At 33.6% G+C, this 15,565-nt stretch overlaps 1 protein-coding gene across 13 annotated transcripts in view; it reads right to left on the reverse strand.

The window, feature by feature from the left end:
- The window catches only part of Ptpn13 (protein tyrosine phosphatase non-receptor type 13), a 204,266-nt gene that overhangs the window by 52,174 nt on the left and 136,527 nt on the right, over positions 1-15,565 (reverse strand). For 9 of the 13 annotated variants that reach the window (XM_046457591.2, XM_058583408.1, XM_058583409.1 and 6 more), the window contains 4 exons: positions 12,609-12,771; positions 8,316-8,730; positions 8,078-8,172; positions 6,363-6,419 (listed from right to left, as the gene is read on the reverse strand). In XM_046457591.2, the coding sequence (XP_046313547.1) occupies positions 6,363-6,419; positions 8,078-8,172; positions 8,316-8,730; positions 12,609-12,771 (730 nt within the window). The remainder of the gene's footprint in view (positions 1-6,362; positions 6,420-8,077; positions 8,173-8,315; positions 8,731-12,608; positions 12,772-15,565) is intronic. The other 4 variants (XM_046457596.2, XM_058583404.1, XM_046457602.2 and 1 more) reach the window with 2 other exon arrangements.

Here is a 15,565-nt window from a genome sequence, read left to right on the forward strand (position 1 = left end):
GTCTGGCACATTTAGTCTCAAAAGATTTTCAACTACCATTTTGCAGATGAGGAATAACTGTTTGTGACTTCTTCAACATTATAGCTGGTAGCACTGCCCCCCAGATGCCTGAAGTCAGTATTTAGTAAACGCTAGTTAAATCAATTATTTAAATGAATGTCAGCATCAAAACAAGAATTTACTCTAATTTCCATATACTTTTTTAAAAGTAGGCTAATCATTCACAAATAACCTTCTTAATGAAACCAATAAATACGAAAATTCATTGCCATTTTAATCAAGCTAACTCATCTACTTAGCAATTAAAGCATTTGAGCACACACAGTTCTCAACATCAATTACAACTTGACAGTGTGAACTGGTCTGTGATGAAGGTGGTAGTGGTGGTGAGTTCAACACATTCAGAATGGTAGTTCTGTAAACTGAGTCTTCAAACTCAAACTCTAAACTCATAAACCAGAATTTCCTTAAATCTTCATTGCATTCTTATAACAAATCACTATAACTCATAGATCTTATTTATCAATGGTCCAACATAAGATCATCCATGGACTTGAAACTTTGTTATAAAACAACTAGTAATTTTGCTACACAATACATATTGATAACTAAGTAATGTAAATGTGATACTTCATATTCTAGAAGCAAACTCCTTTAGTTTGAGAAAACAACAACCATTTCCTCTCTTGAGATAATTATCTCTCTTTTTTGCAGTACTGGGGGTTCTACCCAGGATCTCCTATATGCTAGGCAAGTGTCCTTCTACTGAGCCACACCCCCAGCCATTTTGAAACAGGGTCTCACTAAACTGGCCAGCCTGGCCTCAAAATTGTGATCCTCCTGCCTCAGCCTCCCAAATAGCTAGGATTACAGACATGTGTTCCCAACACCCTTGTATCTTAAGCACCATTTTTGTAAAAGTTTCTTAGCTCCCTATAGTATATGTACTATTCTGTTGTTCCTTTTTGGCTAAAACTTAGTTACAATCAATAAGAGTAATATTAATTAGTATTTGTAATGATTTTGTTAATGGAATTACAAAAAAAAAAAAAATTTCTGGACAATGGTTTGAAGAGCTTTATGTATTAGGGAGTCCTAAGCAAAAAAAGCCCATCCATTACTTAAGGCCTAGTTTAAATACATTATCTAAATATTCAAGATTCCTTTGTCCTAAAATAGGCAACTACTTTTAGTTTTCAGCTAGAACAAATATAAAATAACACAAAACAAAACTCATAAAATAAAATAAACAAGGAGTAAGGCCATATTAAGAATTAAAACAAGCGAATGTTTAAGTGACCACTTGGTGAAGTGGTAAGAGACAAAGACATAATCAAATTGCTTTGTAAAGTGATAAACTGATAATGATTGTTTTGACTTTCCATTTCCCCCTCAAATTTCAGATTTAAGCACTTGCTGTCCAGGAATTGGACAGCTAGAAACTAAAATGAAATTCTTTACACTATGGTACTGGATAAGTCTGAGTGCATGTAGTTTCCAGAAAAAACAAATTCCAAGGAGTATAAACAGAATAAAATGAAAGATGGCTTCTGAGTTACTCTGTTCCTTATCCTAATCAAGAAAGGAAAAAAAGAAAAAAAAAAAAAGGAAAGAAAGAAAGAAAGGCACTTAACCCAGCCAGTTTTTAAATGTAAACTTTTGTCACTATTGTGAAGATAAAGTCAGCTTGTGCTATGCAGTGTTTCTGCCTTTGAATAATACTTGGAACGTTCCTATGGAATATCTGTTACAAGGCATATTTTCATTCAAAGAATAAAAATGCCATTTTCATTTCCAATATACATGACAACAGGATTGGCTAATATTACTCATCTGGCTCCTAAGTGTGTGTGCGTATTTGTATAGCTATCTCACCTCCCTAACTAGAAGCAACAGAGCTCTCTATATTTAAGGACCTACTACTGAGATTTCAGCCTCCATTCATTCAATTAGTCTAACTTCAAATGTTTTCTGAGCAATGTGTCTGTCAAAGTCTATCACTAAGCTTTTTTTTTTTTGGAAATAAAGTGAGGTAATTATATGAAAGCTGCTAGCACAGTAAATTTAAGAAAAGCAAAGATCTAACTTTACTTTTAAATAGAATGCCTTAAGTACTGTCAATAAAGTAGCTGCATTATAAAGGCATGCATTAGACCTACAGAGAGGTCCTAAGAAGTACTATAGCAGTTTGGAGAGAGTAGAGGCTTCTTCCTGCAGGAGTTAGAGGAGTAAATATCAAGGAAGTAGGGTAGGATTTTAAGAAATTGAATATATAGATGGTTTTACTGCAATAAGTAAGATACCCACAAAAGCTGAGATTTGAAGAAGGCTGAAAGTGTTATTGGGAAATATATGGAGGACAAGATTTGAGTAGGTGGGAGTTGAATGAATATTTGATTAGAAAGGGAAACTTTGCTAACACACTCTTTTGTAACCAGGACATTCTTTCTCCTCTACTCAGTCTTGGAAGTACATGGAATGACATCAATGTGGAAGGCAGAGGATGTCAGGGTACAGTTGCATGTTACTAAATAATACTGTAAACATGCAGAGTGTCCATTTATCAATTCTTTTTATATAGTCAATGTTAAAAACGCTTTTCTTTTTTATTATTTATTTTATTTGTTCTAATTAGTTATACATGATAGCAGAATGCATTTCGATTCATTGTACACAAATGGAGCACAACTTATCATTTCTCTGGTGGTACACGATGTAGAGTCACACCACATGTTCAGTCATAAACATGTACCTAGTCAAAACACTTTTCATTTTATTTTTCAAATTGGGGGACACAGAAGCTGAGGTTATATAGTAGTCTGCAAACTTTCTTTTCCCATTAATATGCATCACACCAAAATTTACAAGTATTTTAAAGTGAAAAGGAACTTCAACTTGAAAATTCTAGTCCTTTAAGTAATACATGCAAGTGTCATTTCCAGTAAAGTTCACCTGGGAAATAACTTGAGAAGAATTGAATAGTGTGTAATTCAGAAGCTGTGTGCATATCCTCTCTGCTTTAGGGACTGTTGTTCTAGTGCTGCCTTGCTCATCTCTCATGAAGGTCACAGACGTATGCAGTCCTTATCTAGAATAGTTCAAGTAATGCTGTTGACAGGTATGTTTATGAGCAAATTAAATTGTCTAGTAAAGCAATGCCAAAACTAAAATGGAATAGAAGAAGACTTCAAGGAAGTAGGATGGGATTTTAATAAGTGAAAATGGAGATGACTATAAAAACTGAATCAATCTAAAAATATTTTAGCAAGAAAACCTAATTTTCTTGGTTACTGATATACATCCTAGTCAATATCATTAGGAAGTTCCATGCTACTAAGGAAAGAGTCAATAGAGGAAACTCTGATAAGAGGACTTAGTAGAGAGGGCTCTGGAAAAATCCATCATTGAGGGGGGGAAAAAACCTATTTCATCTCCTGGGGATGATGGGTCAGCAGTACCATACTGGTATTAAAAACTAAGAGAAGTTTTTTCATTGTTATGCTACTACTATGCTATATATGCTGGTGGTAAAGTGGATCATAACCAAAACTTCAGGGTTTTACTTCTGAGTCAGCACTTATCAACTAAGTCAATTGGGATCACATAACATCATTGGGACTCATTTAAATGATCTATAGAATAAAAAGACTTGGACTGGAGAACCTTTAAAGTTCCTTTTAGTTCTCAGTTTAGTTGACCATCTTTTACACCTGGTTAATTCTACTATCTGTTCCATCCTTTATTTGCACTTTAAATGTTCAATTTTAATTATAATTTTCAAATTGCAGGCATTTTAATTAAACTTAAGTGGGAGGAACACTAGCATCTGAAATTACAACAGTTTTTGACACCTGACTAAAAAAGTGTATTTTAAAATCTTATTTCTACTTGTACAACACTTTATTACTTGGGAGTTAAGATTGCTCATAAAGACAATAATTAGTTTTAACACTGGAAAAGGTTTATTTCAGTGTTTGTACTATGTTACTGTGTCCCAGGATAACTTACTTTATAGGACTTTTTTTTTTTTTTTTGCATTTTGTGTTTTTTATGATTACTGTGTGCGCAACCTCATAAAATACTAGTATATATTTGGTGGTTTGGACACTTCAGGAAACTACATGACAAACTTAGCTAAAAGGGTCTGAAATCTTTTACATATCTCTGCTTCAAAGTGCAAATTTAGAACACTCACGACTTTTTAATTTCTCTTTTATGTTTCACATTCTTCAAGAATTTCTAGAGGCCATAAAAGGTAAGATTAAATTTAATGCATTCATTCTTATTTTAATTGACAAATAATTCAGTATTAGGTGATGTGTTGTTCATAATTCTCATCTAATAATTTCTGCTGGCAGGAAGAGCACTGAAATGAGAATAAGAAGTCCTATATTCAACTTGTGGGCAATTAATTTAATTTTATGACCATTTGTTTTCTTATCTGGAAAAATGTGTTTGCCATGCTCTGTGTGTGAAAATTTGACTCTCAACAGAGCACTAATTTAGCCCACTTAAGCAGGTTCAAAAAGAATCTGAAAAAAGCATGGACTAGTTTTCAAGCTGTCTAGGGTTTACCTGTAAGAAGGTGTCTTCTGTATGGGCCAGGTGGAAAGATGAAGCTTCTAAATGTTCCAGCAGAGAAATTATTTAAACCTGCCCATGCTTATTGGATATCTAGTATAAAGTTTCCATCAGATATTTAATTAAAACATATTTCAAGTTCTCATCCTTAAGTATATTACTGTCCTGCTTCTTTCAAAGTTTAGCAGGGAGATATAAAACTATAGATAGTTAGGCATTATTATGTTGGGAGGCAGTCTAAAATGTGGGATAGAGCATGGGTTCTGGAAACAGACTGCCTATGTTCAGAGATCATGGTTCTGCTAGATTCTAGTTCCATGACCTGCACAACTGAACTTCTCTATGCTATGGTTTCTAATTTGTGAGGAGGAAATAACATTTGCACCCATCTCATAGGGTTGTTATGGAGATAAAATGAGAAACAATGTAAAATGCTTAAAACAGGGCTTAGACATAGCAAGTACTCAATATGTTAGTCAATAATTATTACCATTATGGGCATGTTAAAAGAAAAACTATTTAAGGTATGCAGGTGATGTAGATTCAATCTATGTAAGAAGTTTGATCATCAGAAAACTATATGACCAGGGTCTTAGTAACTTACATATGTTTAGGAACTTTTTCCTTTAATTATATGCCCTTAGATTTTCTGAGGATTGATAAATCCAAAATAGAGTTGACAAAACAATTCCTCTTTGAGTATTTAAGACATTGTATGTCTTTTTTTATTTTGGAAACAATTTTACTTCCAAGAAAGATTTTACTCCCTTGAAAAATGACTGTGTATTTCTATTAAGGGAATGATGATACTAGGAAGTAGTACTTTGGTGTTTGACAGTTTGACCTACAAAAACTCTAATTCCATATGATTCAACATTTTTCTTAAGCCTTCCCTTTTTGCCTTTGCTATCAGAAAAATTAGATCTTCATCAAGTTTAGCTGTATCAATCATTTTGATTAGCATATTTACTTCTCATCAGGCTTTTTAGTTTAATTTTCAGAGTCTGAGGGGGGAAGACTCTGAAACATTTTTGGAGAAAAGTAATATATTGGGAGTAATAAAAATACTTTTTTTCTACCCATAAAATTGTTAGAAGGATCAAAAAAGATAATGCATATGAAAATACTTTCAAAATTCTAAAAATTTTGACTCCACTAACTCAAGGCACTGCATATTTCTATTCTTCTTCCTACAACTTTGTTTCTAAAATTCTTCTAAACTATAAATCTCAACATTAAAAGTCTCTAAATTCTCCCCATAATGTTTAGGATAATCCTGAAAACGGGTTCCTACTTAGTTCTCAAGCTTTGCCCCAACCATCACATGCCTCCCTACTGAGACCCTGGCTGTTTCCAGAATCTGTTATTTTTAATCCTGTTTCTATGTCTTTCTAATCATGCTGTGCCCTTGCTCTGGAATGCTTATCTCCACTGTTCTGGCTGAGCAAATCCTCCTTTGAAGATTCGTTCAAGCATCCTTTTAAAATAACTGCCTCAGTTAAAACTTTTTATCCAAAATTATCTCCCACTTGAAATACTACTTTAGTGTCCTTATCTCCAATTTGTTATGCATCTCCTTCATCAACAGTAGCGGAAACCAAGGTCCATTACAAAACTAAGATGTGAAAAATACAAAAATGTCCTTTAACTCCATTTTGAGGTCTAAATCCTTGGCAAAGAACTAAAGAATCTCCATTGTTAAATCCAAGTCTATCAGATAGGGCATAAGAAAAGAGAAAGGATATGATGAAAATGAGGGGAAAAACATTTTGTAAACCTACCATTTTCTTTTAAGGGTACTTGGGATGAAGAATTTCCAGAACTATGCATACTCATTCCTGTGGTATAAATTAAATTATTAGACATTTTAAAAATGGTCAGATACTAAAGTAATTTCTTGTGACAAATTCATAAAAATCAGTAAAACATTAAAGCAGCAACATTTTTATGTACAAAAATGTCTTCCCACAATGGGCATACTTACTTACTATTTTTAAGTAGTAGTTAAGCATGTTAACTGTGTTGTTTCTGACAGTGACATTTTGATGTCAAATATGAAATGATGAAATTAAGTTTTAAAAGCATTTGTCCACGTTAAAAGAAAATTAAATATTCAATAAGAATGATTTAAATAAAAAACATATGCAGAAAATAAATTTTACTTTTATACATTGTTTCAGTTTATCTGTATTTTTCTATACAATACTACTAATTGCCTGATATATGTGAAAAATTTATGTAGGATGAAGCCTTCCTAATAAAAATAGTTTAGAATCTCAGAAATCTCATTATATGTGAAAATATTCTGAAATTTTTTTCCTAAAGGATTCTTTTTATACTGTTTTCAACAACAGAGTTACCTATAGAATTAAATCTTGTCTTTCACCTACTTTAATTTTTTTAACTGATTCAACTTAAAAATGATAGTATAATCTCTGAAAGTTGTGGATGTCTACATTATTAAGGTTGCTTCCCCCCAAATATTCATCAACTATAACATAATTTTTTTTTCTGACTTCATTAATATGCTCTATTCTAATTACAAAAACAAAAACAAAACAAAACAAAAAACTACATTTAACTCTGGGTCATTTGGGCTAAATACTGGGTCCAAGGAGAATTAAGTACTAGTATTTTGGTGAAATAATTGAAGTGGGTATCCTTGTTTCCTTTCTTTCTGTTCAGCTGTTTCATATCTTTTGAATAGTAGTTCTGATCTCTGTGCTTAAATACCAACTCCTCTGAAAGATTGACTTCACTGCATTCCCCTTCAAAAACACATGAGGCAATGGCATTCTGAACTATGTATCTTATAAGGTAATATGTAATATATTTGAGAATATATTTGGTGGTATATATGTGCACACATGCATCCCCCAAAATACATAACTTCTACATTTAAATAATTAACAGGTCCTTAAAAGCTAGCTGGGAAATTTGAAGAAACTTAAAATCAACAAGAATTTCCACCTATCAACAACCACTGCAAGTTTCATAAAATTATTTTAAGTTTTTTGCCTCGCACATGTGAGGCACTGGGTTCAATCCTCAGAACCACATAAAAATACATAAAATAAAGATATTGTGTCCATCTTTAAAAAAAATCTTTAAAAAAATTATTTAAGTTTTTTTAGAGACAATTCCATTCATGAGAAGCTGAAAGAAGCCTAAATAAACATTTTGAAAAAATGCAGTAGTATCAGATGCCACTCACACAGGCTTGTGAAGAAAAGCCAAGGAAAGGTAATCCAAAGCAAGGCACAAACTGGGTTCTCTTGGTATGACTGTCATGACTAATGTGACCAAGAGGAAACTAAGTAATAGTGCCATGAAGCAATTTTGTGTTCAATCAATTTTAAATTTTATGTGGTAAATTTTAACTATATAGTCACTGTTTTGGCAATTAGTATATGGAACCCAAAACAATTTCTGATCCTGTTCACTTCACTATGAGCATGAGGTATGGGAGAAAGAAGGTAAGCTTGTTCATGCTGACCTATGACATATGCTTGACCAGGGTCTTCAGTGGCTGAGTCTGATTCATGATTCCTCCTTTCAGGGCTTCTATTTAAACTTGCAACAGACCTTGAACTAAAGAGGGAAAAGGAAGGTAGGAGGGGAAGTGTCAATGTAAAAAAAATATGGTGAAAATAATAAAATGTCTAAACAAAAACAAATGTATGAAATGTAGAATTTATAAATATGTAGTTTGGGTTAGTTAATCATGTTCTTACTTAAGTTTTGTGAATCCTGCCACAGATTCTGTATCAGATCTTGCCATCTGGTGAAAGGGTTTTCCCACTAACTCCACAATGGTCTGAGGTGGGGATTCCATGTTAACAATGACATTTTTCCGAAGAGGATAGAGAGAAGCCTGACTGAGATCATGGTATGATTTACTCATCCCTCTAGGTTTTTCCTCCCATGAAGCTTTGTCACTCTTCTCTTTTGAACTGTTCTGCAATGGCTGGTAAAGCGACAGCTCTGAGCAGGATAGCCTCTTCAGAATCTCAGCTTGAACTGATAAAGGTCGAACGGCAAGTTTGTTCAGGGTGCTGCTGGCCAGACTGCCAGTGCTGATTGCACGTCCCATATTAAATCCTCTAACGGACTCTGCTTGGAGATTCAGGCTCCTAAACGAAGCTCTCTCTACAAGGAAATAGGATTGCTTTACACGATGGAAACATTGCAGTACCTTGGTGAGAAGAGTTATTTTAATAAGCAAAATATAGCATGCAGTTTTTAACCGTTTTGATTGCCAGCATAGATAGATAGTTCTCACAATGTGGCAATCAACGGTTTTTAAAAGGAAGTTTGAAGATTATGGTTTTCATACCATCTCTCCATCCTTTTAGTTATTGCTCAGCCATAGACTATTCAATGTTTTATACTTCATCTCATAATTCTTAGATCCAAAAATGTTTGCAGTTTAGACTTGCTCATGCTGACCCCAATTTCTTATAGCTCTCATTTAGAAATGAGAATGGTATTTAAAAGAGAAGTCTTCAACTTTAGTAGCATAAATTTCTGCTAAAGTATCAGAAAACCAAGGATGGGGAGAGGGAAAGATGAAACCCGGATGGGCCGACATGCCTGAAAAAGAAGCTGCACAGAGGAAAGTTGTGCCCAGAGAAAAAGCTCTCCTTTATTGTATTTTTAAAAGCTTAAGGCAGATTGTGGTGAGGGTGTGCCACTGTGAATGTAGTAAAAACCACTGAATCATACACTTTACAATTATATATCTTTGTACTTTTATAGATCAATGATGCTGTTACCAGAAAAAAAAAGATTTTAAGGCACAATTTTGTTGTTGTTGTTGTTGTTATTTCACTACTGTGCCAATTCCCACCTTTCCACCTTGCTGACCTCATGATTTAATTGAGGTACGAGAGCCACAGGAGAATCAAATGGTACTAATCTTCTCTCTTTTGGTATCTGTAAATTAACATGATCAGTGAGCTGGGAATCTCGTAATGCTTAAGCTCCTTTCACTGCTAAAGACACATCCCAAATCATCTTTTACATTCTAAATTTAGAAATACTAGAGAATAGGTGCTTGGCTATTCTATTCAGTAGGAACCAATATCATAGCAGTATTTTAACATTAAAGACTGTTAACAAAAACATTGCATCATCTGTAAATAATGGACTAGGAGCATAAAATTTCACGATTTAGTTGTTCATGAATTAAACCACACCACAAGGCACTGGCTGTTTCCTTCTGGAAAGTAGCAACCCTGTGTTGCACTCTATTTTGAATAACCTTGACCACTATGTAAAACAGCTGGGAAAAATTTCTTTTAAAAAGAAAAATGTCAAATGATTAGTGACTTCGATCTTTAAACTGTTTTACCTATCTTCTAATTTCTAAGAAGATTCATAATATTTCATCTCAGAAAAAAGGTTGGAAAACATTGAAGATTTTTAATATCTATGCATTGAAATGAAATTTAAATAAACATGTCTCATTGTCACCAGGAAAATTCAATGTTCTTTCTTCTAAAGTAGAAGTAGACATTAGGTTAAAATAAGACCTTAGAAAAAGACTTTTAGTTTAAAAATTACCGTAATCATCTTTAACTTAAAATGTGGAATTTTGTTAAAGCAGATAACATTATTTCTATTGTCTTTTACTTTGACAGCAGCCTTTATCAAAGAAGAAAAATGAAGCCTTATTCAGATTCAATTACAGGAAATGCCTTTACATTCAAAAGAATTCTTCATTTTTAAGGAAAATATAGACCAAACTTTTGTAATAATAAGGGCAACCAGTTCAGTTTAGATTTTGTTAACATACCAGGGATTATGGATATTCAAAGCCATTCATAACCTACTCTTGGATAGAGCTTAAAACAATATACATATTCATGGGATAGGAGCATAAACCAACTACTTATCTCATCTGTCCCACTGCCTTCCAACTGGAAAGAACTCCAACATGGATCATCAGTATAGGGAAGGACAACAGAATGAGCCTGTATCTTAATACCAATGTTGCAAATTTTAACTCAAAAGTTTGCTAGTTCCACACTCAGTCTGCAATGCATACTTTCTACTTTGTTTCTTTGTCCAGTCTCTTACATCATTTTGTATTTCTCTATATTGTCAACTTACACTCTTTTGAGGAAAGAGACTTCATTTCTTCTGTTATTCCATAGTACTTACCACTTACAAATAGTAAGTGCTCAGAAAGTGATTCTTTTAAAATTTATTTTCATGCAAATTACTTATTTGTAATAGTAAGAGTGCTGCATTAGGAACTAAGAGACCAGCATTCCACCCTAGTTTGACTTCTTACTATTCCCTCATTAGTAAAATTTTGGAAATTTTTAATGGCCTCTAAGGTCTTTTATAGCATAGTATACTACCACACTAAGGAAGTAGCACACATTTTTTTTTTTAAAGCTTATCAGTCTCCTAGGGATTATATCAGTAATTTCACTTGTTTGGTATGGACAGCTAAATAGGTAGATAGCTAATTCTATCCCAATTCCAAGCAGGCAATAGTTCCTTTGAAGGTTTACAGAAATCTGGGAGAACACAGAGATAATACCATCTTAAAGTGCTTTTACCATCTGAGTTTAAGGATGGATAGCTGTTTTGTTCCTAGGGGCTAATCTGTGAGATATGAAGAGCATTTCCCCTTCATGGATGAAAAAAATAAATATCTAAAAATTCGGTTACTTTCCTAAGGTCATTCATCTACTACTGCTGTTACTGCTATATGGTATGTGGTACACAGCAGAGCAGTACACAGAACTATAGGAGCAGTATCTCTTTCTGTTGCAGATTATACTGTTACCATAACTACTACCCAACAGTAAAGTAGTAAAGGTAGTAGTGGTAAAACAAGTTTGATGATGATATGATAAAAATAATAATGAATATTTACTGAATCCTCACTTCACTCTGCTGGACACTTTTTTTTCCCCCTCTCTTTATTTTGGTGCTGAGGATCTTCATTTAAGCTAGGCAAACACTTGGCCACTGAGCTTCATCCCCAGCCTGGTTTGCTGGGCACTTTTAAAGTGCTCTACATATATGAATTGATTTCTACTTTGCAATGACCTTATGATGTAGGTACTACGATTGTAATAATCAAAATGCTCCAAGCTCTGAAACTTATGATGTACTGAGATTATGCTACAAGTGGAAAAGTCAATACCTAATCTCATGTGAAAGATAATAGTTGAAACATAGGTATACTAAAAATACTGTATAAAATCACCTTTGAGGCTATTGTGTAAGGTGTATGAGACAGAAATCAGTCTTATATTTAGATTTGGGACATATTCCCAATCTCATTATATATATGCAAATATTTCAAATTCTGCAACCACTTCCCTGACCATTTATATTTGGTTCTGTAGTTATTCATCTCGGCCTCCTAATAGGGATGCACTCAAGTAAAACTGACAGGTTTTAAATCTGCCACCACAAACCGTATGTCTGTTTCTTCACTATTGTGAGTGTATACTCCCCTTGTCCCCTGCTTTGTTTCCCATGTTCTCTCCTTTATCCTTCAATTTATCCCCAAACAACTTTAATTATTTTCTCCTTGAAATACAGTTAAGTGCCACCTGTCCAGTCTTCTAGCTTCTGATCATCCTCTTCTCTGTAATATGGATCATAAAGTCTGAATGATATAATCTTAAAATCTTGAACCTTACTGTGTATTACTGTTTCATGCATGTTGGTCTAAACCTTCCCAAATAATGTGGAATTGTTCTGTGGGTTGAAAACACGGCCCAAACTTTTCAATAACATTTACATTAAATAGCTTATTGCTAAGTACAAAATAGACATTTCAACAGGTTTTCCCTGACTTATCTGGGGGTGCTGTTTTCAAAACGAACATAAAGCTGAAATCTTGGCTTCATTTGTAATACCTTTATACTTTTGATTTAGTCATTTAACAGATATATATGCCTTATAAGTTTTCAATCCTAAACATGGCAGTTCTAAAATCTGCAGTAAAAGTCAGGCATATGCCCTGGAATCTCCTGAAACTATGAGCTTTTTCTTACCAATATCATGGGCATCCTGGTTGCTCTGTCTTGCTCTCATCTGTAGCTGGAACTTATGCTGGGAAGAGCAAAGGTGCAGCAGATACTGGCATACCTTACTGTTGTCTGTCTGGAAGGCATGTTTTATCCCATCTGATGTATTTTGCAACGTGATTTTCTTTTTCTACAATATTAATCAGAGGTGTTCAATGTTAGGATGCTTTCTTGTGATTCTTATTTGCCAAAATATAATTTATAAAAAGAGATATTATTCATACTTCCCATTATGAGGCATGGGTATTCCTTGACCTATATCTAATATAAATATAATCCTATATTATTATAAACAAATTCAGGAAATAAATTAATATTATTTCAGAAATTATAGCCATCAGCAAGAGAAACAGTTTCTTTTTTTTTTTTTAAAGAGAGAGAGAGAGAGAGAGAGAGAGAGAATTTTTTAATATTTTTATTTTTATAGTTTTCGGCAGACATAACATCTTTGTTTGTATGTGGTGCTGAGGATCGAATCCGGGCCGCACGCATGCCAGGCGAGCACGATACCGCTTGAGCCACACCCCCAGCCCCAGAAACAGTTTCTTTTAATGATATTTTTAATCAACATTTTGAGTTGATGGCTATGCTTACAAATATTGAGACTGTTTAAATAAAAAAATGACAAGAGATAAGTGTTTTGCTCCATTGGGTAAAGAAATTGAAGTTCAATAAGAATTGTTTTTTAAAATTAATATACAACAACAGCTGTGATTTAATTAGGTAGAATCTGGATGTCACGAAGGCTGGACTAGAATATATGGGAAGTTAAAGAAAATGTGGCAATGAAATGGTACTGAATAACATAACTGTGGGTTGAGAGATGAAATGCTTTGATATTTAGAGATGGCAATTCTTACCTAATTCAGGGAAAGTAGAAAAATGACAAATCAGTTTTATTTCCCTGACATTTTAAAAAAATGAATGTCTTTTGTGTAGGAGTGTTTTCCAAAGTTTGTAACCTTTCAGGTAATCCATGCCTTCAAAAATGAGCATTCAACATGCCAGGAATCTAAGATTAGTTCTTTAGAGAATAACTTAAATACAGTTAGATTCTACTAAAGCTCTTACCTCTGTTCAAATTATTCTATTTTATGTCCCTTATCTTTATTTCAAATTAAAAAAACAGGCACAGAAAAATCAAATTTAATAGGATTACAAAAGATATAATGACAGAATATTACCCAAACGCCAATTATAATTTCTGGCTTACTTATTTATACTTTTTTTGGGGGGGAGGGGAAGTGTATTAGGGATTGAACCCAGGGGTGCTTAACTACTGAGCCACATCCTCACCTCTTTTAATATTTTATTTAGAGATGGGGTCTCGCTAAGTTGTTGGAGCCTCCTTAAGTTGCTGAGGCTGGCTGTGAACTTGTGATTCTCCTGTCCCAGCCTCCCCAGACACTGGGATTACAGGTGTGTGCCACTGCACCCAGCTATTTATAAATTTTAAAATTTACTTTTCTCATGTATATTCACATTAAAGAGACTCTATATCCCAAATTTAAACAGAAAACTAGTACCTTTGCCAAAAATAGAATTTAGCTATAAAAATAGGTTATAATAAATGCAATAAAAACAAAGGAACATTGTTAAAATGCTATCTAGATATTGTTGCCAATCGTTAAAAATGGAAATGAGCAAGTGATAGAGCTGCATTAAAGACATAATAACAAAAATTAATATCTTGATTATCAAAAATATGACTAATAACTTTTCAAATAGTTAGGGAACTTTATTTCCTAACAAACATACCTATTAACTACTGTCAAGTAATTTGCAAGGACAGTGAATTCCATCACTGAAAATCTCTCTCAGGGATTGAAGCATTAATATAAACGACAGAATCTCCTTAGTCTATCAGTCAAAAGAGGTATTCAACTGGTATCTATTATAAAACACCCAAAGATAACAACGGGCATAGGACAAAAAAGTCTCACCAAATATAGGTTAAGAGGTCCAAAAAATTAGAAAAAATATTATTATACATGATTTAATATCTAAGTAAAATGTGGTTTGAAATAAATTAGAAAAATATCTGGTTCTAAGAGTTAATTGATGGAATGGATAAAAATTGTGTCTGAAGGAACTGAGAGATGAGAAGGCCAAAGGATGACTTTTTGATATTCTCAAAGAAATAGAAGTCAGTAGAAGAAAAAGGGGAGAGTTAAAAATAGAGTTCTATGTTAGAGAAAGAACTTCAGGATCAATGAGTATTGTTACATACAGGCAGAGTTTACAAGAGAGTGTGTTCTATTCTACACTGTCACAGATCTTTAAAAATGAGCTCATCATGGCTATATATAGGGTTCTATATATAGGGGCTTCTGTGATAGCTTGGTAAATGACATAAAGCTGAATGTTATATGATGATTTGATTATTGCCTCTTGAAAACTGATCCAAATTAGAACTGTATTTAACCAGTCTAAGGTTTCCTTCAGATATGTGCTTTGCAAGAAGTTCCATTCAGGGAAGGTAAATTGGTGGTCTGGGCTTTCCTGAGAGAACAAATTATTATCTAGAAATCTTAGTGGCACCTCTGGGTTTCACGGAAAATAAATCAATTAACCATTAGGTCTAGAACTGATTTCAAAGGTCCTTACGTTGAATATTATCCAGAGTCCACCATGACCTTGATATCTTGATCTCCTCGTAAGAATACATTTCAGCCCAGATAACATCTAAAATTGTCAGTAATCCCTGAATAACATTAGAAAAATAAATACCCAAATGTATATACTTTTTTATTCACTTCTGGGGTTTGCTAGTGGCACTGAATGTTCAGATACACTGCGTTCAATATCAAAATCTGCTTTTAGAGCTCACTTTCTTCCATAAACGTGTTTTCTAAGAATCACTTTTCGAACTTCATAGAAAGTAGACACTAAAACCTAACACTGCAGAAAGTCATAGGACTAGT

Source organism: Marmota monax, unplaced genomic scaffold (assembly GCF_021218885.2).
Source record: "Marmota monax isolate L192 unplaced genomic scaffold, Marmota_monax_Labrador192_F-V1.1 WCK01_AAM20220418_F8-fsc00128, whole genome shotgun sequence".
Taxonomy (NCBI): Eukaryota; Metazoa; Chordata; class Mammalia; order Rodentia; family Sciuridae; genus Marmota; species Marmota monax.